Source organism: Lycorma delicatula, chromosome 5, assembly GCF_047948215.1.
Source record: "Lycorma delicatula isolate Av1 chromosome 5, ASM4794821v1, whole genome shotgun sequence".
In the NCBI taxonomy this organism is placed as follows: domain Eukaryota; kingdom Metazoa; phylum Arthropoda; class Insecta; order Hemiptera; family Fulgoridae; genus Lycorma; species Lycorma delicatula.
The window spans coordinates 101,860,208-101,885,798 of NC_134459.1; the positions used below are offsets into that span (position 1 = coordinate 101,860,208).

The 25,591-nt window shown below is 27.6% G+C and overlaps 1 protein-coding gene across 13 annotated transcripts in view; it reads right to left on the reverse strand.

The window, feature by feature from the left end:
• Positions 1-25,591, reverse strand: part of rols (zinc-RING finger and ankyrin repeat domain-containing protein rolling pebbles) — a 727,654-nt gene that overhangs the window by 67,180 nt on the left and 634,883 nt on the right. The window contains exon 1 of one of the 13 annotated variants that reach the window (XM_075366779.1): positions 5,996-6,244. The exons of the other annotated variants lie outside the window; for them this stretch is intronic. Within the exon in view, the coding sequence (XP_075222894.1) occupies positions 5,996-6,008 (13 nt within the window). The 5' untranslated portion in view covers positions 6,009-6,244. Of the gene's footprint in view, positions 1-5,995; positions 6,245-25,591 lie in introns of those variants that run through there. 13 annotated transcript variants of the gene reach the window in all.

Below are 25,591 nucleotides of genomic sequence, written 5' to 3' on the forward strand. Positions count from 1 at the left end.
TTTATGTTAAAATTAAATTTAGTACGCAATTAATGTCTCGTTTTTATTTGAATCCAATACACTGAAAGTGACTCTCTGACATAAAGAGCGACCAATTTTTCTGTAGAGTTGGCCAAATGAAGAAACTAAAATTTTCTATTGGAGACTTTCAGTTTTGTTAAAAATACACGATGGTGGCTCTCCCATTTAACTCTAAGATATGTTGGTCGGTCTGTAGCTCGGAAGAAATTCATCCAAGGTCTGTAACGTTTCACGTTAAACCAACCGTCGTGCGTCCCGACACAGCAGCACCCGATAGTTTTTTTTTTTGTATAAGGAAATTTTTAATTTATTTTTTAATAATCAGTTAGGAAACCCTTTTACACGCTACGGTATTTTATAAAAACGATAAAGGAAGCGAATAAGACCGAAGTATTATATGGCGTGCCGCAAAACTAGTTTTGCTGTGAGATTGTTTTAGGCTGTTCTTTGAATATATGTGCTTTATATGATTTTGAAGTGTATCATACTATTCTTAGTGCAGCTTGATATATATTAAGAAAATCGTAGAAATGAATAAAATCGAATGAAATTTGTTCTTCATTATCAGTTTTCTTATAGGTTGAGCTTTTTTTATTATGTAATAATGAATTCTATTGATGAAGATATTGAAATAAAATGATCCATTAACCGAATAAATTATCCAAAAACTTCATGAATGTTTTTAAAAGCAAAAACTATCTTAATCCTAAATGAGCTTAAGAAATATAAAAATTTCACGAAGAAAAAAATTCCTTTAATAATATAGTAATGGAGTTCCTCAAATGATTTGAAATATAATTTGTATTGAAATAAAATCAAACCAATGATGTTAAATAAAAAACGTAAGTATGAATATAGTTCATGAATTTAAATTTATTTCAAATTTCTGCGATAGCATACAGTTATCTAAATATTTCCATATCTCACTTTCAATTCGCTTCAGGCGGATGTAATCTTATCTTGAGATATAACTTAATTTAAAAATTCCTTCAAAATAAGTTTTTGTTAATAGACCTATATAATTAAAGTTTCATTAATATTTTCAGTGAAATAATATGCCACTCATTAATCTTAACAGGGAAACAATGTATTCCAGAAAAAAAATTAAATATAAATCATAATAATTTTAATAAACACACACACACACACACACACACACACACACACACACACACACACACACACACACACACACACACACACACACACACACACACACACACACACACACACACACACACAAATTGATTTTAAACAGACCCTGAATATTTTAAAATTAATGATGTTAAAAGTGTATTATTATATGAACACATTCTTTTTAAATTACTAACTTGTACGATAGCCTACGATTAATATTAATTTTTGTTCTTAATATATGTATAATAGAGATAATAAAAATATAAAAACCAGTTACTTTACACATAAATTGTTTTAATTTAAATTACATCAATGCCATATTGAAAATATCAAACATGCAAATAATATATTTATTATAAATAGACAACACCTGTGTAAATTTATTCAAGGCAAAATTAATTTTAGTTATTTAGTATTAAAATCACTAATAGATAAAATGGAGTTAACAAAAATTATATAATTTAAAATTTAATTTCAATGAATTTTTAATATATAAACGGAATTTAATGTTGTAATTTGATGATGCAAACAATACTCAATTAATTATTTCTAAGACAAAAAATAAAATGTGATACCAAAACTCAAGAAAGGAAAAAGAAATAACATTTAGAAGATTTCAGATAGTAAAAGACTACACTTCATTTATATTCATACATATCATCCACATTCACCCTCTGAAGTAATACCTTACAGTGGTTCCGGAAGCTAAACAGAAAAAGAAGAAAAAGCAAAATGGTTATACAACAATTGTTACATGAATTTAAAGAAATTGAATTTAATTAAAAAGTAGGTCGGTGATATAATGGATGCAATCGGAAAATTTTTATGTTATTGTTTTGATTGGATCGAAATCATCGTTCCTTGTTTGCAGAACATTTATAAATAAGGAATAATAACTGAAATTAACCAATGCAGCAAAAATCTGAACAAAATGTCTTTATTGTGTTTGTTTTTTCCCCGGTAAAAAAATAAAATATATAATAAAAATAAAATTTGTGAATTGTAAGAAAAATAATAATAATAATGAGATCAATAAATCTCCCTTTTTGAGATCATTGAATGATCTCAAAAAGTACGATGCGAACGGTTTGGACCTACTTTCAGAAAAATGGTGGACATTTCCAACACTTGCTGTAAGAAATTACCAGTTGTGCGTAACTACATTCCATGAAATAAATCAAAGGTGAGAATTTCTGTATTATAGTCCAGAATGGAATTGTTGTGTACAGTATCATGATGTGCACTATAAAATTATCTCACTGTAGTAACTGAATGTATTTGATTTAATGCTTATATTTATTTATGCAGGTATAAATTTAATCGTACAAATTATACCAAAGTAGTGTAAAAAATAACTTTTTAAAATTTGTTCTGTATCCTATTGAGCTAAAGCGTTGTATAAATTGCATTGTTTCACAAAAGAAAATTATTTAATTTGTTGCTTTATAACAATTATCCGTTCCAGTCTTTCTTGTTGATGTGATGTATATAAAGAACTCGAAGAACAAAAAACGTCAATCAGAGTTTCTTTCTCTGAAGAATAAATGTTTACTACGCAACAAAAAACAACGTAGTGATGGTGTCATTTAGAGGGTTGAATTTCAGTAGACTTCGCATAACGATATACAATTCTGTGCTTGTGTCAGAGAATAAGGAAACAGTGAACTACTTCATTCCTCATGTTTCTTAGTAAACCTGGCACGGTATGCTTGTTATTCTTGAAAATGACAATAATATTTTTAGGAGTGACTTGCTACTCATGCCAGGTTACCGACAGCCATTATAGTAGTAGCACAACATACTGCATCATTTAACTAAAATTTACACACAATGTTATTTAAATTTCAGAGAATAAAACATAGCGGAGATCTAGTAAAACCTACAGTTGTAGCCTTTTTAATATCAATTTTTTAAAGAAAAAACTAATCTTTATTGAATTCCTTAATTCTTCCGTAAATTCATCAAGTAATTTACAACATCACAGTCTAATAACTATTGATGTGGGAAAATAACAGCGCAAGATGACTAACTAAAGGCTGATTTAGTTAAGATTTGATGTAAAGGAACAATTTGCCGAGCTTCGTAGTAGGATGTCTTTCATCTAAAAGATTCTGCGATTGATTTCCTGATTTGATTTAAATCTTGTTACACCTTAAAGAATTAAAAAGGAAATAAGTTGACTTTTAGCGTCAACCTGTAGTTACCAGTATAAATAAATCCACAATGAAACAATTATTATTTTTTTATAGAATTTATTTAAAAAATAAAGTGTTTTCTAAATGAAGTTTGTTTTTTTTTTTTGTAAATTTTGTATGCTATATTCGCGGTAAATATTATTTAATAAATTCTGATTTTGATTAATACAAGAATTTGAAGTAAAATGTTAAAAATGAGTTATTCTATTTTTTCCGAATTAATATTTGATTTCTTAGCCTAGTTACAGAATTTTGTTAACAGATAAAAAAATAAATAAAATTATATAATAAATATTAATACCTCAAGTAATTTATGAAAGAAATATTGTTATAAAATGAATATTTTCTATATGATCGTTTGAGAAGAAATGATTATTTAACCACGATAGGAGACAGTTTTATTTCTGTGAAATTATAGAGTAGACGGAAGAAGAGATCTATGCAGACCGAGGCAACGATGTGCTGAAATAATTTTTATTGCTAATCCATTAAGAAAGGATAGCATTACATACGTAATTCAAGCTATCTTGATATCGATTAAATAAGATTGTATAAAAAATCAAATTCTTCCGTCTGTAAATTAATCAGCAGATACTAATAATATAAGATAATTTTAAAACCGTTAAACCCTTTTTCCATTTCTACAATGAAATATATAAAAAGTCATTTTACCCAAGAATACATAATAAACTATGTTAAAATAAATTATTGAAATGAACTACTTTAATTAGTACGAGATATAATGATAAGAACAAATTTAAAACCCTTGAGTTATAAAATACAATATAATAAATATATTTGTTCATAAAACAAACAAAACAATAATTAACATATTTAATTGCGCAAGTTTTAAAAGGATAAAAATATATGATATCATATTAAAATTAAAATGTTATGTAGCAATTTAAAGAGAAAAAATGTAAAAGGTAAAAAATGAAATAAATTTCGGGGAGATACAGAAAACGGAGATATTTTAATTACCCGACTTAAGTCTTATATCACTATAAGCTGTAGACAAATATAAGTTTTCTAATAGCTTTTGCACGAGTACGTGTGCGCGATTAAATTAAAGGACGACTACAAACATCAAATAATTTTTTAGCAAAAAATAATCTAACGTAGGTTATTGGAATAGATGGTAATAAAAGTTCACAGTTTTATCAGTCCCTTAAGGTGCCTATTTTTATAGTTATTCGTAAACTAATATAGACAATTATGAAATATTAAAAAAAAGTTAGAATTATTTAAATTTTAATATAAATAAAATATGATAATTCCTTTAGTAGAGAAGCAGCTCAAAACTGATGGAATAATCATTTAAACATGATGGAATTATTAAAAAAAATGGAAGAAGAGAACTAGGTGGTAGAATGAGGCAATGATAATCCATGAAGAAAAATAGGAATAAAATTATTTTTTCCTTTCTTTTTTCACTTCAAATTAATGTTTATAAAAAAAAATTATGTAACTTAACAAAATATTTAAAAGTGCATAAAGTCATATTCTATCAATTTCATACGAGTAGAGATATAACTTATTAAAAAGCATTTGATACGTTAGTATATTACAATTAATCCAGCAAACCACCCATTTAATGAAAAAAATTAATTTTCACTAATTGAGAAATTTTGCCATTTTCCTTTCAACTATAGATTTTTAGAGCGGTCATCTTATGACCGCTCTAAAAATCTAGATTATTATTCTCTAAGATTTTTGGTAGGGTATCTTTACACCCTACCAAACATCTTACCACAAAACATGTATATAATATATAAGGGATAATTTTTACGAATATTGTTGCAGTTTCAAATAAAAGAGGTGTAGACTTGTAAAAATTAACGAAAATCTTATAATACAGCTTCAGATACAAAAGAAAAAAAATTAGATGAAGAGTTCTTAAAGGAAAGTTGAATCTGATGAAATATTATCCCTATAAGTATTAATCAATAACTTCACACATCGGTTTGGCTATTTATTGATCTTATTATTATTATTATTTTTCTTACAATTCACAAATTTTATTTTTATTATATATTTTATTTTTTTACCGGAGAAAAAACAAGCACAATAAAGACATTTTGTTCAGATTTTTGCTGCATTGGTTAATTTCAGTTATTATTCCTTATTTATAAATGTTTTGCAAACAAGCAACGATGATTTCGATCCAATCAAAACAATAACATAAACATTTTCCGATTGCATCCATTATATCACCGACCTACTTTTTAATTAAATTCAATTTCTTTAAATTCATGTAACAATTGTCGTATAACCATTAACTGTAATAAAGGATCATAAAATATTCAGTATTTTCAAATAAACTAGATACAAAAAAATAATATAAACAATAAACAAAAGCAGTACATAAACATATAATTTGTATACGTCACGGAATTTAAGCTGCATCATCAAAAATGATAAAAAGATACAAAATTTGCAATATTTTCTAAGGTCATCAAAAAATTGCGACATATTTCTGAAATTTGGTTTAAAAAAATCTTTTTCTAGAAAAGTTATGATTTGTTAAGTTTTATAAAACATATTAAACTAATTTATCGTAATAAATAGGTCATAATAAAATTAAAATTCTGAAATTTCGATTAATTTTTAAAATCAATATATATGTATAGAAAACAACTTACCTGTCCTTTCCATTTAACTGATTAAAGTTGACAAAACACTAACACAAAAAATCTGACAAAAAAATCATTCTGACTACTGACACAAAAAACATTTTGTTTTAATTTTAACACCACATAAATAATTAACACATATATTCCACGATAATAGTAAATTCCTAAATTTCTTATAAATGAATTTCAAAAAAACCGAACAAACAAAACCAGAAAATTTCACATTTAAAAAAAAATTCTATTACAACTACTACTAAATAAAACAAAGAATGTAGCAAACGTTGTGCAACTAACTAGAAATACAGTAACGCATGAACTTAACATGAATGAATAAACTATTTAGCTCTAATTTTATGTTAAAATGTAAATAGAAATTAACTGATGACTAATTTTTTTTTAAAAACAGGAGGGGAGATTTCAACCTCCACATAAAAATTTCTCCCACATTGTATTATTATACCGTAACTTATTATATATCATTTTCAAAACGACCTTGCAACATTTATTAGCTGATTTTGTAATACCTACCTCAGTTATACATATATTACGTGTATTCAATAGACGTACTGTGACGATTCAATGTAAGCAATAAACATAATTAATTGTTATTTATCTTTTAGGCTCAAAATTAAAAAGGAATGAATTGAATGAGAAAGACACGTAACTAGATGGATTGCCAATATGGAAATCCCTACTCTTTATGAAATTTTCTAAAAATTTGAAATATTATTTCTTTTCCTTGTTACTGGTTTTTTTTTTATAATTAAATGCTAAATCAATTTTTTCTCGAGTCATTGGATAATAGATAACGATCTTTCCTACCGTACCCTTTAAAGTTCATCGTTAAGCTCGTTTCTAAACATACAAAAAAAAGTTGTAGATATACATGTACAAAACCCGTTAATAGTATTGGCTCAGCTACTGAACTAGCGATCCCCGCCGGCAGCCCTCAACTAACAGGGGGATTCTCAAAGCTAACATTTACTTACCAACCATTTAATATACAAATTTTTTTCTAAAATATAAATAAAGTTATAATATAAAAGACGCGGGGAATTTTCTATAAATAATTATAGTAAAATAATAGCTGCAGAGGCGTGCCGTAGGTACGCACTCCGCAGCTAGGCCCTCCGGACGGATTGCCCTGGCGAGCGGCGTCTCGGAATGGGATTATTAGGTGTCCAAAATTGATTAACTCTTCTGTAAAAATATATTTCTTTGATTGATGAAAATTGATATAACGAAAATTAAATTAGATTTAACTCTAGAAATTGATACTAACGAATCGGAATTTTCCGTTAGTGATCGGTACATTCCGGTGCCTAAGTTTTGGTTAAAGTTCATTATTTTATGAACAAAAATAATCACATAAATAAAAAACATATATTATTAATATTTATTTCGCGTATATATCGATATATAATAATATAACAAGTGTACACCTGACCACCACGAGACATGTACTAACGAACCGGGAATTTTCGCTAGTGATCGGTAGTAAGACTCAGGGTTATTTAAATGATTTATTTAATTTTTAAATAATGTTAAAAATGTTCATTTTTTTGTTGTTCCTATTTAAATGTTGGAACTTTAAATTTTTATTTAATATAGGACTTTTAAATTTAAAGATCTTCGGCTTCAGTCGAATTCACTCGGTTCTTTTCGGATGCACTCGGCTCCTGACGGCATCACTCGGCTCTTTACAGTTAGTATATATATATATATATATATATATATATATATATATATATATATAAATAATCTTTCAATCGCAATAAAATATTTATGATAACAAGAAATTAAGACTTAAATTATTAAAATAATCAACGCCAACTTTCAACATACATCCTCCGGGCCAGATATACGCCATAATCAACATTTTCAAGAAGTCTACATTTTTTAATCTTTTAATCTACTGGAACTGCGGACAGTTTCAAAAAATATCATTCAACAATCATCAATTCTGGTCTTCCGGTATCGCGGATATAATCCTACAACCTTTCAAGAATCTTCATATACAATAAACGTCATACAACCAGGGATCGCAAAAATTATATCTACAACATTATTTATGGTAATATCTTTTAATTTATTATTACATTTAATTTAAATTGTTTCATCGTTATTGCAATATCATTTTATTTTCACATTTAATTCACATTATTAAAAGAAACAATCGGTATATTCCGGTGCTAACATAAGGGGGACGGACACACATACAGACCCACATACAAATTATCTTTAGTAGGGTAGAATGTTCCCAAAACGTAATGACTTAAAAAAATCTAGCAAGTCTAAATACTTTAAAAATTAAACATAAAATGTTTAACTGACCTTAAAAAATGTAAAAAATGTTAAATGAAAGAACCATTCATATTGGGGGATTGCTCACACGAAACGACATCAGTCAACTCAACAACGTGTCGAAACGATAGTGTCTTAACTTTTATTTCATGTAGAAGTTTTCGAGTTCGAATACCAGTCAGCTCATTTTTCGTGAGTAGTCAGGTCATTTTTCATTCAATAAAAATTACGTATAATGAAATTATTATTTGAAAAATAATTTTGGAGGAATTAAATATGGGAAAACGAGATTTATCAATTTTACCAAGATATACAAGGGTTACTGGTTTTATAATTTAATTCTTACATTTAATTTTTCCTAAAAAAAAAATATATCTTTTTTTCCATAAAAAACGTAATAATAATGATGTTTCATTGTTTTAATTAGTTTTTAATGGTCTTTTTTCAATAAAAAATTAAACTCAAAAAATATTTTTGAAATGTCAAGACCGTTACAATTTTCTTGTGAATGGTAACTTGTAGTTAAGTTAATTTTTACAGGTATCAAAATTGTTTGTCACTTACCATAACGGAGCTGTTATAAGCGACAAGATATGTTTTCCGAAAATGGTACGGCCATTCTCAAATGCAAAGAGAATTTCATATTATTTATAAACAAAAGAGTAATGCAGTTGAATATAAATTCAAGAAATATTCAAATCTAAAATCTACAATTTATAAATTAACTTTCAATCACAGGAATCAATTATATACTCGTAGTGAACATGGTTATACTTAAATAAAGGAACTTTAATTTGTGTCTCTCGAATTTGAGGTGATTTACGTATATCACAGCCAGGAACATATAAGATAAAACAAAAAATAAATGGATTAGTTCTCCTAAAATAAAGTACGCGTTTAATGCTTCTCTTTAATAGGAGAAATATATTTTTACTTCCTTGTACGAAGTAAAGGAAGTATTGTAATCAGGAAAAATTTCGGTTTTCAGATTTCAACGGAAATATCCATTTTGACCATCCCTGAATCCATTTTGACTAGTTTCGGCGGGACGTCTGTACATACGTATGTATCCAGAATGAATCAAAACCGATTAGCCGTAGAATGTTGAAATTTTGGATTTAGAACTGTTGTTACATCTAGTTGTGCACCTCCCCTTTTGATTGCAATCGACTGGAACAAAAGTGTCTAAAAAGCCGAAAATCCAAAGAGATTTGGATTTTGGACTTTTTCTTAATTGCAGTATTAAGTCCCCATTGAGAGCTTTTCAGCGATATATCATAAGTGGTACTTATTTCATTGGTTCCAGAGTTATATCCAAATCAAATTTTAATTAATGAAATATTTGGATCTTACAACGGTAAAATCGGTTCGAATCCGACTTGATCTCCTTTTTTTACTTAAATATATTGATTTAATAATAAATCTCTTGATTGTAAAAAACATTTTTACAATAAATAATAATTCAATAACAACAATAAAAAATAAATGAATATGCATAATATAAAAGCAGAAGTTATGAATGAAATAAAGTTTTTTTTGTTTATCCCTAACAATATAAATTCTCTTCCTCTTTATGTAATAGTATAGATTTTAATGCGATTTCTTTAAATGAATAGTAACAGTTAAGCTGCAATAAAAAAGATATAAAGATAGAAAAGTTAAAAAAATACTGTAATACTAACATTTTTATAGATTGGCATTTCGTCAATTTTTAATTAAATTCATCATTTTACTTGATGTTTAGTAAATTATGTTAAATAAATTAGTTTAGTAGAGTATTTTTTTTATCAGAAACTTATTAATCTAAAACAGATAAATATAATACGTTTTGTGATTAATTCACCACATACCATAAGCAGGGAAATTGTGGTTGGGAATTTGGAATGGCAAATCTGATTAGCATACTTATTAGGCATGCCTGTCTGGGATTCGAACACGGACGTTTCAAATGAAAGTCTCAGTAACTGCTACTCTGGTGCAGAAACCGGCAACAATAGTATGTAGAAAAGAATAGATGGAATACTTTATAAGAGCGTTATGATAAATTGTTACTGTTTTACAAAAAAAACAATCTATCGTTCGGTTGGGTATATTCGCAAATGCAACAATTCTGATTACAGCCCTTATAAACCGTCTGATAAAATTTCGCTACGATATATATAAAAAAAAAGCGTATGGCTTAAACGGGCTACACTGATGCTTCATTAAAATTAAAAGATTTGATATTCTTACAAATACTAAAAAAAATTTAACAAATATGAAAAATAGCATACATGACAAAGTATAATTGATAGCCTAAGTAATTAATAGTTATATCATGTAATATAATAATATATTGTCTGCTGGTATTTTTTATTTATGTGATACATAACATCATTAAAAAACCGAATGGTGAAATAACTGAGTGATAGATAGCACAAGTTCAAATTATAAGTTTGCTAAGCCAGAATGACTAACAATATTTAATCGCGCGTATACGCATACATACACACATACGTACTGGCAACACACACACACCACACGTCATCTTGATCACTTTTTTGTAATCATTTTAATTTCTCCACCTTATATGGTTTCGATCGCTTTCAAAATGTCTATAAGTCCGCCGGGTCATCGTAGTCGGCCAGATCGTCTATTTAAAATAATCTTGCTTTCTCCTTATGGGGAAACTTATTGCAATATATACGCTGCTGTTGCCAGTAAATGAAATTTTCTCGTTAAAGAATGTTAGTAGAGTTATAACTCATTTATTAAGGTAAAAAAATTTAACCAACATAATTTATATGTATAAAGTAATTAGTATTTATTATAGCCTATAGAAAACATTAAAAAGATTTATTTTAATATTACGCATACATAAATTTTTATTAGTAATTTGTACAATATATATAGGTCTATCGTTTATTAACCTACAGTTTAACATATTACAGAATTCAATGAATCGATTGAGATAATCAATTAATGTAGAAGAAAATAAATTTTTTATCTGGCGTTTTATTTTATTTGTAGTGTGTTCCAGGAGGTTTTGGACAGACGTAAGGGACCGATTCCGGACATTAAATAAAAAAAAAGCTTCATGTGGACAAATGCCTTACCACTTCATTTTCTCTCTGTCTGTCATTCTATTTTTTCCAATAAAAATTTGAATCATAAGAACTGATCGAGATATTAAAATGAAATTTGGTTTACACCCAACAACACCTTTTTTTTTAGAAAATAAATACGTTTTAAAATTACAAATGGCCATTTAAATCTTTTAATCATTAATAGCTCCGTAAATATTAGTTTTATTCAATTATATAAAAGGCTAAAAAGATATAGCAAAAATTGTTAAAAGTGGATCGCACAATCATGAAATCTAAAAATTTTGTTCTCATTTTCACTTCCTTCACTAATTAATTTAAAAATTATTATTAATAAAATAATTAATTATTTATTAATAATTATTAGTAGTAATAAACCGACAGAAAACTGTCTACCAGATTAATACAAAATAATTTGACCTTAGGAAGTGATTCGAGAAATTAGCTTGAATAAGCAAAATGTTTCTATAAATAGTTTTTTACGAATCTAAATCTTGTACTAAAACTTAGTGTTTCATTCTTAATGAAATGAATACATATTAATTTATTTTCCTAGAAAAAATCCCTTTCCTTCATAATTGAATGAAAGGAAAGTGGGCACAAAAAAAATATCAGTCTGACTTTTTTCCGTTTTAGTTCTGGATTCAATACACATTATTTTATTTGACAGTATTTTAATATTGTTTGATATATATATATATATATACACACATAATTTAATAAATTATATTTTATTTACCATATTTATTCGAGTACCCCCCGCCACCGAATAAGCCCCGCACCTTGATTTTTCGGACCGAAAATCTAAAAACAAATCGAGTATATACCGGAAGGTATTTCCACGGAATGAGTAAGGAAAATTTAAAAAAAATGCGGAATATCTTATGAACTTAATGGTAGTGAAGACTATCACCTTTGGCCTAGAAGACCGTTTGGCTGTGAGGCGGCTAGTCGGCGAATCGTTTTCTCGAACACGAAACATATTCTAAGTTCTCAAAGAGACAGTTATAAGGGGGATCACTTTTTCTCATTTTTCTCACTTCATGTTCGTCCCAGACAAACACCACCCCGGATCTCCAACCATCCGGGCGTCCGCTATCTCCTGACCTTAAATCCAAAAAACCCAAAAAATTACCCCGTCCCAAAAAAAAAACGGCGCCATGTAAAATCCTTCGTTGCTAGGCGTTTCAGGTAATATCTGACTTATCCGACCATTGCCACAAAATACGCCACCAAAAATAAAAAGTGTAACTCCGCGAAACGGAAACATTTTGCCTGGTAAAGATTTTTTTAGGGGGGGGAGTAATTTTTGAGTTTTTTTGGATTTTGGGGTATAAGATAGCGTGGGCCCAGATCGGTGGAGATCCGGGGGTGTTTTGGTCTTGGACGAACAAGAAGTCAGAAAAATTAGAAAAACTGATTCCCCTTATAATTGTCTATGTGAGGACTTGGAATATTTTTCGTGTTCGAGACATCGATACGCCGACTCGTTGCATGACCTTTTAGCTTAAGTGTCCTGCATGCTTGAACGACTTGGATTTTAACCTCTGATCACGAGTTCCCTCGACCAGCAGGAGACCAACGTCAGCCAGGTTGTTGTCTTCCAGTTGAGTTCTGAACTGTTTTTAGGCGTCCAGTCTGAGGGCAGGTTGTTTGCCAACTTCTCTTCGCGTAAGGCCAAAGAAGTTGTAGATGTTCAACGTTGTTACAAATACCGCCAGTTTGGACACACAGCTGAACTGTGTAACCATCTGGTGGTTGTGTGCTTCCACTTTGGAGATGAGAGAAATAAACGAGTGGAGTATCCTAAGAAATCGGAGGGCCCGACATGTGTTAACTGCAGACATCTTCGGAAGGACCATAAGCGCTATGTAAATAGTAACTATTTCGCGTGTTAATAGGGGACTGTCATAATATATTACAATCTAAATAACGTTAGTTTGTTAAAATTCAACACTTAAATGCGTAGGGGGCTTTCATTGCACAGATTGAATTTGGCGAGATTGCCATGCGTAGGGGGTTGAATGTTGTCTTGTTACAGCATCCTATGTTGTATCCGGTGAACCGCCATTTTTTTATCGTTGGAAAAGATTTTATTTTTGTTAATGATGACTTAACAAGTCATGTAACAACTAGACTAGTTTGTTAACTAGACTTAACAAGTCTAGTGCATGTAACATGCATACAACGTCTGTGTGTTGTATGTGTATGTTAACATTAACCGCCTTTAAATATTATGTCTCCTATTTTACTTAATAAAACAAAATTTGACTGAAGTAGTAGGTGTCACTAAGATATCGACGATTTAAAATAATCATTTTGGGATTTTGTAAACATAAAAATACAAGATTTATTTATATTGAAGAGAACGTCGGGTTAAAGAGGTACACGAATTTTATTAGAATATTGTACTATAAAATAATAAAACATAACAAAGTAAACAGACAGAAAACGAAGCGTTTTTCAGGTAATTTATTTCTTATTCTAATGTATAATTTTGTGAAGTTATGACATTTATTCGAATAATACAATATATATATATATATGTGTGTGTGTGTGTGTGTGTGTGTGTGTGTGTGTATACATCAATGTATGTATTAGCATCCTCGTCGCGGTTAATTTTTTTATAATTTATGTTTTTTAGTCAAGTAACCGGAGACAGGTGCAGCCCCGTCGCATCGCACATATGTGTACAATAACAGTGGCAACGGCTGTGTTTATTGAACCGCCGTGCCGTATACCGTTACACTCCTTATAAAATCAAAACTCAAAAAACCCTAAAATGGTTTTTAGATATTAATCTGAAGAGTTTTTACAAGCCCAAATCTAGTGAATATCTAGTTTAGTATAGTCGGAAATTTGTAATCATTGTTCAAAATATTTACCTTTCTTCACCCCTTTCAAGATAGAATTTCGAAAAATCTAGAAACTGATTTTTAGAATTCACTTAAAGATTGCAGACACCAAAAATAAAGTTATTATCTTCATTTATTAAAAAAAAAAAAGTAAATTTCATTGTTACTTCATTTTAACCTTTTAAACTTTGAATTTCAAGAAGTCCTTTCTTATTGTGCACTAATACCGTAAGAAGAACGATTATATACAAATTTTCAACAATTTATCTTCAAAAGTCTTCTTTTTTTTGGGCGTTGATTACGAGTCACGACACACGACATGTTGTTTATATATATATATATACAATGTTATATACTAAACACAATTACTTGTATATTTAATTACAAATATAATTTATAGTATTTATAATAGATTTTATATTTATCAGGTTTCATTTCACACACACACACACATACACACACACACACACACAGACACCTTTTTTTATAAATAGATTTAAATAAGGTTTCACACTTTTTTACATATCACAAAGAATTTATAACAATAAACCGGCAACCATTTTTTTAAAAAATTAATTAGAACCTACCTTTTGACAAGTGTTTTTTCTTTACAATGCGATGGTAATCTTGTTAAGATTTAATGTAAGCAACGTCGATTAGCAAACTTTTGTAAAAGTTTTTTTTTAATTTACTCAGTTATATTATAAATTCCATTAGAGTAACCATTTAAAAATAAAATCGATAACAGGTGTTATTATTTTTAATATCAATTTATAATTAAATTCTTCGAAAATTTAAGATTATTAAATGAAATACTTAGATACTAAAATTTCTTAAAGGGATATTTCAGTATCTCCCATTATATAAAACGCAAAGACAACTATGTTTGTTTGGAATAATAATAAAATAAAGGAACAATTAAATTTAATTAAGATAATTATTTTTAAGAGAATATAAAAATGTGCGAACTAAAAATAATGTAGATTAATTTACTTTTAATTTTTCATGACCATTAAATAATCAAGAAAAAACCGAAATAGATGATGGCAAGAAATAATAACGTAACGGAACTTACAGCTAAGCATTAAATACCTGTTTTAACTACAGCGTCTAAAAAGTAGAAGAAAAACCGAACCCCAAGAACAGCTGCCATTTACTCATTAGACGATATGAAGACTTCATTAACAGAAACAAATCCACCACAAACATTAATAAAACAACTTGTCTTGACCTCACTAACAACTTTTAATAGAACACTATAATTATACTGGTTATACAAGAAGAATATATAATCATAATTGTTATTATTATTATTGTACTATTATATAGTTATAATAAACATGCACGTTTAATATAATAATGCATAACTTAAAGTAATCGAATGGAATTTTGTAATTACATAATTAAAAACTAAATAAGATTATTTAATTTTTTAAATTAAAAACCAAGCGACAACAACATTAATTTTTTTTTTAAATTCACATACAGTATTGCGAATTATTTTATAAAAAGTATACTACAAGTATAAATAAATAAAATTTTTCTTCATTACTTACTACTTCAGAAAATCAATTGTTAAACCATCTGTTTGAAGAAATAATTGACTTTATACGTACTCTACGTCACTATTGTAAAATTTATTGTGACAAAAATTTTACAAAAGAATTTTTTGCACGTGATTTCTTTTAATAATATTCAATTATCCTGAATTTAATTATTTTTTACACGATATTTATTATTATTTTTCAATATTATTTTTTGCAATTTACAATAACTTTATAATTAATTTTATTTATAATATTTTTGAATGTAGAAACTTGTTTAATTATATAATATGTAGCAAATAGTGTTATTGCTACATTAACATTTAATGACTTCCCAGAAGTAAAATGTAACCATGTCTTATTTTTCTAATCATTTCTGTACCACTACGTTGATTAATCAGAAAAGTAATTTATTAGATTAATTGCAATCTGATTAAGAAAAATATTCAGAAAGATTCATTAAATTTTTCCTTCTTAAATAATAGCTTTAAAATTTGGTTAATTCACTATTAAAAATTTCAAACAATCATTGAAAAGTAATTATAACTTCCAGTAAATAATATTTAATGGATTTTCTAATTAAAAAAATTATTAAAAACGTATTCAGAACACAAAAAAATATTGAATAATTGAAATAATTTTGAGGTGCGCGTTACAAAGAAGAAATAAAAAAAAAGAAATTTAATTTATTCTTTAAATTTATCAATCATTTTTTTAAAGTCAGATCTTATAGATAATGTTTCATTCTCTAATGAGAAAGTAAAACAAATATCGTATAGAAAGAAACGCTTAAAATAATTTGTTTTAGGGATAATATAATGGGTAATTCCAGAATTAGGATGGTAGGATTAAAAAAAAGGATTTCAGTGAGCTACCGAATATTGTAATCAAAGAAGATATTGAAAACATAAGGATGAAAAATAATTAATTACATATATATTTAAACGCAGAAAAAAAAGTAATTATATATTTTTTTAAATTAAAAGAAAAAATCGTTAATAGTAAAATTTTTGCTACTGTGCATTACAATATATTAGATCTATCTGAAAAATCTTCTGATATACAACTAAATAAATATTTTTTTTCTGAATTGTATGCAATAGTATATTACGTGAGAAATGGGTAGGTGTTGTAATCTACGGATAGAATAAGAACTGCCCCAGCATTTGCTTAGATACCGTCCAGGAAAAGCGTGGTAAAATCTTGCAACGCCACAAAATGCGCAATTTATTATAAACTAAAAGATATGAAAGTAGTATTATTTAATTGTATTTATTTAGTATTACTCAAATAGGATAGTATAATTTAAAAACTCATCCAAAATTTTATTTATTTTTTTAAAAAAACGAACACTTTTAATTATATTTTGAATAAATAAATGTATCCTAATTACTTTCAATCATTTAATGGCAACAAAATGTATTTTTAATAAATAAAAAACAATGTATTCATGTTAAAAATATATGAATAAAAAAATTAAAATACAAAAAATAGGACAATTTGACATGTTTACAATAAATATCTCCCCTGAAAACATTTTGTATTCTATTGGTAATAAGTATGCAGATTGTTGTAATTTATTGTAAAGAAACACGAGATTTTGAAAAAAAAATTATTAAATATTAATAAGCTTTAAAAATAAATTTGAAGAACCAACGATTTAATTATATTATATTCAAATAAAAAATACAAAAAAGTTGATAAACACGTGATCCTACTTTTATGGCATAAAAAACAGATAATTGGAGTAAGAAAGTTATCATTTTTATTGACAGGTCAAATTAATAAATAAAAAAAATCGAATCACCCACCAGCATATTTGTTTGTATGAAATTTCAATCAAAAATTGAAAATGTAGCAATGAACTTGAAACTTTTTTCAGAAAATATTATAGAAATATAATCAAATTTATTTAGAATAACGAACAAAAATTTCATCTACGTGCAAATATGCACGTAGATGAAATTACATTTTGAACATTTTGAACACATACAAAAAAGACTTAAATAAAAAATTACAAATATAAGAAATTATAACCAAGATTATTCCAAATAGACTCTGTTTTCATCTAAATAATAAAAATAAATTAATTAGAAAAAAAGATCTGGAATCATTAACGAAAAATTTCAACGAAATATTTTGTACACCACAGGAAAAGATGAAATCCGTTAACAGTAACATTTAACAAAAGGGAATATTAGTAAATAAACATAAAATTAGGCAGAAGAAAAAACTGCCATATCTATACATATTAAATAAAAAAAAGGCGAATAATACAAACCCCCCAAAAACACCTACTGTGTAAATTATCCCTCAAAAGACAATCGTTTCTTTGAATCCGAAAAAAATTGATATAAAAAGAAACTGAGTATTATTTGTTACACTCAAACTTTTCTAAAACAATTCTTTGCTTCAAACGCAGAGAAAAAGTATTTAATAGATTGTCATCCAAAAAAAAAAAAAATTCGCTCACCACGGGGTTGTTTCAATCCCAAAATAAAAAATAGCAAAATAATGTTACTCTAAACAGATATTGCTCTTAACGATTGAGTAGTTTGTTTTTTTCTGAAACAGTTGTTATATTTTGAAACAGTCACGTGGCGAGTGAACTTTTGTAATGTTTTTGCATAACTTAATTTATTAATTTTTTTTTGGGATTAAAACAAAGAATTGTGTTAAGAGAAGTTTGAGAGTAGAAAATAGTATTCAGTTTCTTTGTATATCAATTTTTTTTCGGATTCGGCGGAAACAATTGTTTTTTTAAGATACTTTCATACTGTAAGTGTTTAGCGGTTTGTACAATTCACCATTTGTTTATATCATTCTATTTTTGTAAGTAGGAGATTCACTAACAATATAATGAAACTTTTTTTGGGTGGTTGTGATGTAAGATATTTTGTTATAAATTTTTAAGCATATGTTGATTGTTAGCTCTTTTTTTCCAAGAAAAATATATAGATACTCTTGAATCTTTTGGCCATCTTTTTAACGCTTAAATCGTCTACACGAATACTATTCATCTTCTATTATATTTATATGCATAATTTATTAAACAGTTTTCTCATAGTAACCTTTTGATTCATATCTTAGTATCTTCTAAATCCTACAGCTTGCGCCATATGACGAAATACAGGCGAAACGTACGTCTTCTACTTGCTGTCGTAGAAGAAAATAAAAATGGTCGTTACATTTTGGACGATAAGAAAAGAGAAAGACATGTGAACGTGTGAATTAATGAATATTTAGTAGTGAAAATAACTTTTATATAAAATAAAAGTCTGTAACAAAGCGATATTATCGGTTATCAAGTTAGTGTATATTTTTTTTTTAGTGAACGAAAAGTTTCGATCTTTCATAAGAAGTTTAACCATTTTAATAAAAGACTCGCTTTTTTTTCTTTCTTGTATTTGAAGGAGGAGATTCGCTCGACCTACAAACGGGGAGCTTTGATAAATGGGAGAGAAGGAAAGAATAAGAACGGTTAATAAGTAAATTTAGAATCTAATTATAATAATAAATTTAATCTAAATCTAATGTTGGTAATTTAAACTTAAAACTACTCCATTTAATTCCTATTTTAATTAATAGATGATTCATTAATATTTTTGAAATTAATTCTCAAATTAGGTGATAATTATTCCGATATTAATATTTCAAATTCAAAAGAAAATTATATTACGTTTTCCGAAATTAAACGACACGGTTAGTATGAATGAACGGTAATACGATTTCCTGTAATGCATGGATATAAAGCCAAGAATTATTAAAAAATCGAATGAAAGATTTTTAATGTATTAAATCTAAAATGGTAATTAAAAGGAAAGGCGGGCGGTTTGCAAAATATAGATTATAACATTTATAATCATCGATACTTTTAAACTTTTCGCAACAAGGCTTAATACATTTTTTAAGAATTTATCTGAAGTTAATAATGACTATCGTAAAACATTTACACGACAAATAATTAATACTTTACAGGAATTAAATTCAGATTAATGATTTGCAATAGAAAATATTTACAAACATTTTAAATATGAAATACACTTAAAAACTTTGTGTATTTCATAATTTTTATTTAATTTTCATATTTCGATTCTTTTCGTACGTATACGACAACTTTAGAATAACTACAAATTACATCCAATCTCGTATGTCAAATCATTTAATAGGGTTGTAAATTTACTTATTGTTGGATAAGAAGTGCTTTACGTACTCTGACGAACTCTAAAATTTGTCTTCGAACACTTTGAAGAATTACTAATTCTATCAAAAGGTTCTTTGTAGAAGAAGTTAGCATAAAATCCTTATTATAAAGAGATAAAAATATATAAATAAATATTTATTATAAATAACAATATTTATTATAAAGATAAACAATAGCAATATAAACAATATTTGTCTCTTTTTTGTCTGTACGTATTAAGTACAATCAGATACATTTAATTTTAACGCACTTGTAAAATCCTCACTTTTTGTAAAATATTTCGGTAATATTGTATGATTCATTAACAAATTTTTATAACCAATATAGATAACTAAACAAAAATAAATTATACACCGGGTTATGAAATTAAATAAGAAATTCTAAATAATTATTTGTTTTATGCAAAGAAAAAACGAGTAAAATATTAAAAACTGAAATAGTAAATGAAACTACAGATTATCATCTCGTTTAATTCGTTTCCAGATTTAGTTATAACTTTCTTTATTTAAGGACAACCTAAAAATTTTCATCGATAATATTTTCCTCTTCACAATTCTTCAAAGACTTAATAGTGTGATTTTTAAGTGATATTTTCACACCGTACAATATCTTTCCTCACAACTACGTTATAAAAAGAATATATTCGCATATTTTATTCCATTATTTTCAATGAAATGATTTTTTTTAAAAGCAACTTTATTTATTTAACATATGAAACATCTGTTTTAATCTAACAGCAATATTTATTAACTTCGCCAAAGCCGGTCCTGAGACTGCGCTATAAAGGGAGGGTACATGACCGGTTACTGAGTCTTGGTAGGTGCTCTGATAACAAATAAGTGTATCTTATTCGACAACAGAAAAACCAGAAAACGTTCCGGTCGGCAGATTACTCTAGTTTCGTAATAAGTAAATCTTACTCCGAATTGAGACATGTAAGTACGAGTATCCAACGCCTTAAAATTGTTTTTTTGACTATGAAAGGAAAATCCAAGTTCACCAGGTCGGAGGTTGGTCGTAATATCAGTAGCTCTACACCTTAAGCGATCATTACGAAATCAAGACGACAGCCTCAAAAACGATTTTCCGACATCAGTAGATTAAATTAAATATGGAATATAGAAAAATACAAGAAAGAAAAATTATATTTATTAATTATTTAAATTTATTACTATAGTAAAAAAAATAAATAAATAAAAAACAGGGCAATTTTTATTATGAAAAAAATCTGTTTATAGTTTTCTATTTATTCTTAATAAAAAAAAATATGTGTGGACACCACATGACTTCCTTGTATGATATTAAATTACAAATGCACATTTTTTTTTTTTTTTTAATGAAAAGTACATAAAATTTTATTTCAGAGGTTAATAATTATTAATAAATCAATATATTTAAATTAAAAAAAAAAAGTTAAAAGAAAAGGAGCTGAAGTGGGATTTTAACCTATGTGTCTTACCCTTGTAAGATCAAATATTTCATTAAATAAAATTTTATTTGGTTACAACTAAGTAAAAATGAGTAAACTCAATGAAAATGAGTACTACTTATGATATGTCGTTGAAAAGTTCTCAATGAGAACTTTAACTATTATTTAAGAAAAAGCCCAAAATCCAAATGTTTTTGAATTTTGGGCTTGTTTGGACACTTTTGATCCAGTCGATAGCACTCAAAAGGGGAGGTGCACAATTAGGTGTTACAACAGTCCCAAATACAAAATTTCAACATCCTACGACTAATCGTTTTTGAGTTATGCGAGATACATACGTACAGACGCCACGACGAAACTCGTCAAAATGGATTCAGGGATGGTCAAAATAGATATTTCCGTTGAAATCTGAAAACCCAAATTTTTCGCGATCACAATATACTTCCTTTACTTCGTACAAGGAAGTAAAAGAATAATTTTTTTTTTATTATCATTGGTAAATGTTTATAAACATTTAAATAAATATTGTAAAGGGGATTTTTCACAGCTTTATTTATATCTGTATTCCAACTTGAAGGCACAATTATTAACTACGAACGATGGTAATAAATGAATTAACAATATGTTGTCGCAAATATATGAAATAAGTAACATATGAACAATTTAGATTCGGAGTAACAGTACAAGGTGAAAAGATAAAGATGCTACGATTTGCTGATGATATAGTAATTCTAGCCGAGAGTAAAAAGGATTTAGAAGAAACAATGAACGGCATAGATGAAGTCCTACGCAAGAACTATCTCATGAAAATAAACAAGAAGAAAACAAAAGTAATGAAATGTAGTAGAAATAACAAAGATGGACCGCTGAATGTGAAAATAGGAGGAGAAAAGATTATGGAGGTAGAAGAATTTTGTTATTTGGGAAGTAAAATTACTAAAGATGGACGAAGCAGGAGCGATATAAAATGCCGAATAGCACAAGCTAAACTAGCCTTCAGTAAGAAATATAATTTGTTTACATCAAAAATTAATTTAAATGTCAGGAAAAGATTTTTGAAAGTGTATGTTTGGAGTGTCGCTTTATATGGAAGTGAAACTTGGACAATCGGAGTATCTGAGAAGAAAAGATTAGAAGCTTTTGAAATGTGGTGCTATAGGAGAATGTTAAAAATCAGATGGGTGGATAAAGTGACAAATGAAGAGGTATTGCGGCAAATAGATGAAGAAAGAAGCATTTGGAAAAATATAGTTAAAAGAAGAGACAGACTTATAGGCCACATACTAAGGCATCCTGGAATAGTCGCTTTAATATTAGAAGGACAGGTAGAAGGAAAAAATTGTGTAGGCAGGCCACGTTTGGAGTATGTAAAACAAATTGTTGGGGATGTAGGATGTAGAGGGTATACTGAAATGAAACGACTAGCACTAGATAGGGAATCTTGGAGAGCTGCATCAAACCAGTCAAATGACTGAAGACAAAAAAAAAAAAAGTAACATATAATTAAGTATTTAATGCAATCTTCTTAAAGAAATGATTAAAAAAAAATATTTTTCGAGCTTAATGTTACGAAATAACAAATTGCCTACAATATTATAGAATCACTAGCCACAGGGATAAGATTAGGTCAGTGAAAGCAAGAGTATTGCTATTATTATTATTTCATCTCAATTGACCACAGTAGCTTAACAATTTCAACCCTAACCTCTGAACTCAAACGTAATCACTTTTAACATAGAATGAATGTATATTTATTCCTAGTTCAACCATCTTAAAAACTCAAAACACATTAATGTTTATTATTATTATTACCATGATACCAGATTGAATTAAGTAATATAATTCTAACTATTATTCGTCGTGTTATTATCATTTCACTTATCTATATTACTTGAATCAACTGCGCCCACATTTAATAATAATAATAGTCATAAAATGTAATAACATTATATATTTTTTTCATTCATAAAACTATTTTAACTTATTCATTCATTCATTCATTCGTGTAACTCAATCAATCATTTACAATCTACATTTGGTATTCGTTTATAATTTTAACGAAACAAGTAACACCTACACGATTAAGTCATCATACGCTTTAACTCTTATTTGGATTTTTTCTCTCATTATTTTTTATAGTCAATACGTAATACACCTACGAAAATATTTTTTTTTTTAAATTTTAATACAATGTTTACGGTAAACAAAAATTTCAGATAAATCAGTACTTTACTGAATGAAACTACAATTATTTATTTATTTTGACGTTATTTATTTATTTTTCAGTTAAAATAAACAAAATAAATAAATAAAACTAACAAATAATTTTGGTTTAGTATTTGAATCAATAAACACCTTCCTAAACCAATATGGTTAAAAACATAAATTAAAGTATTACGTATTATTGGGTAGGTCGCAGGCTAACGATCTTGAAATATGAGAGGAAAGTTTAAATAACAAATTATAAAGTATTATTATTGTATAAAATCTTATTGCATAAAATTGTTGCTTTATGATATGATAAATGAGTAGTCTGGAACTAGGATTGCGATTTTCTGGATTAACAATAAAAATAAAAAAAAAATTATTTTGTGCGTGGTGGAAAAGAATCCATCATTATCAGCTGGGATGACTTCCCGATTCTTGTTAAAGAGAACGTAAATGGTCATTCCTATTTGAAAATGTCGAAAAGTTGGTTAATACATCAATTTCAAGAGAAGAATATCATGATACGTGTCTGGATACAGCAAGACAGTCTTGAGTTCGTTTTGCTCTTCGAGTGCGCCATTTCTTAAACGAATAATTTTCAGATCGCTGGATCGGTCGTGGTTTCACAAGCATCACTGGTTCTACTGCAATAATCATCAGCAAGCCTCCGAACGTCATCACCAACGAATGAAGAATTGAGTAACAGTGTCCAGAAGAAGCCTTTTGAACCATAACTCCAAAGATCCTTCACATTTCAAGGATGAGTGGAGACATATACCTCTAAGCGTTCAGCACAATCCACGCAAATCCACTAGAAGAATAATTTATGTATAAATGTTTGTAAATATTCAAAATATTTACTACAAAATAAGTCCACAATGCATATTTTAATAGGGATACGAAAATTTCCTGGATATACTGTATATGCACAAATGATGTTTTTCAACTGTTAGAAATTCTGGGCTGGAATCTCGATCAGGCTTGGCATTTTTCTCATCAAAAATAATGAATTATTTAAAAAAATTTACACCTTCCGCCACTATCAAAATAACATAATTTGCTAGGTTTTCAATTAAAATAAAAGTTACGCAAAGTTTGAATAAGTTATAATAAATTAAATAAAAAGTCCATTAAAGTATTTTGCATACAAAAATTATTCAGTATTGTGTCAGTTCTTACCCATAAACCAGGTTCTAAAAAAACAAACGACAAACGGAAAATTACAGTTGTCACTAAACAAAATATATGTGTATACAATATATATATATATATATATATATATATATATATATATGAGTGTGTGTGTGTGTGCGCGTGTGCGTGCGTATGGAAATTGAAGTAACAAGTAGGCTAAAAGTATTTAATATACCAGAGTTGTTTATAGACACCATAGAATGTCTTAGCCCTTAATCAGTTACAACAGTATATTAAGCAAATTTGACTAAGGAAAAACTGTTGTGAAGGTGAAGAAAGTGCTATTTAATATAATTCCTCTGCTGAGCGGTGAATGAAGGCAAGTAAAAAAAACATCTGATATGCAAGTGTGTCATCAGTCAGAATTACTTTACACAGGGAAACTAATGTCTAATTGTAAATCATAAGTTATAAAACGATACGTATGTACATATGTAAGTATAAATACAATGCTTTACGAATAATTACATATAAATAAAATAATATTATAGAAATTATTACAAATTACTTCATAAAAACAAATCTAATCAATAACTAATTTTCTGTGAGGTGATTACGTGCTATCTCCTTTTTATTTTTGTCATACAGTTGAGAAGAAACGTTTTCTGTAAATGCTTAAAATATTAATAAACTCATGAATGCTTTAAGTCAGATTCATACAAAAGCGCGCGTCTGTCTGTATTTATTTATAAATGGATGTGAATTTTTTGATCCCAATTTCGTTTCTTGTGAATAAAAGCTTAAAAATAAACCGTTTTATAATAGTAAACGTAGTCTAAAATGT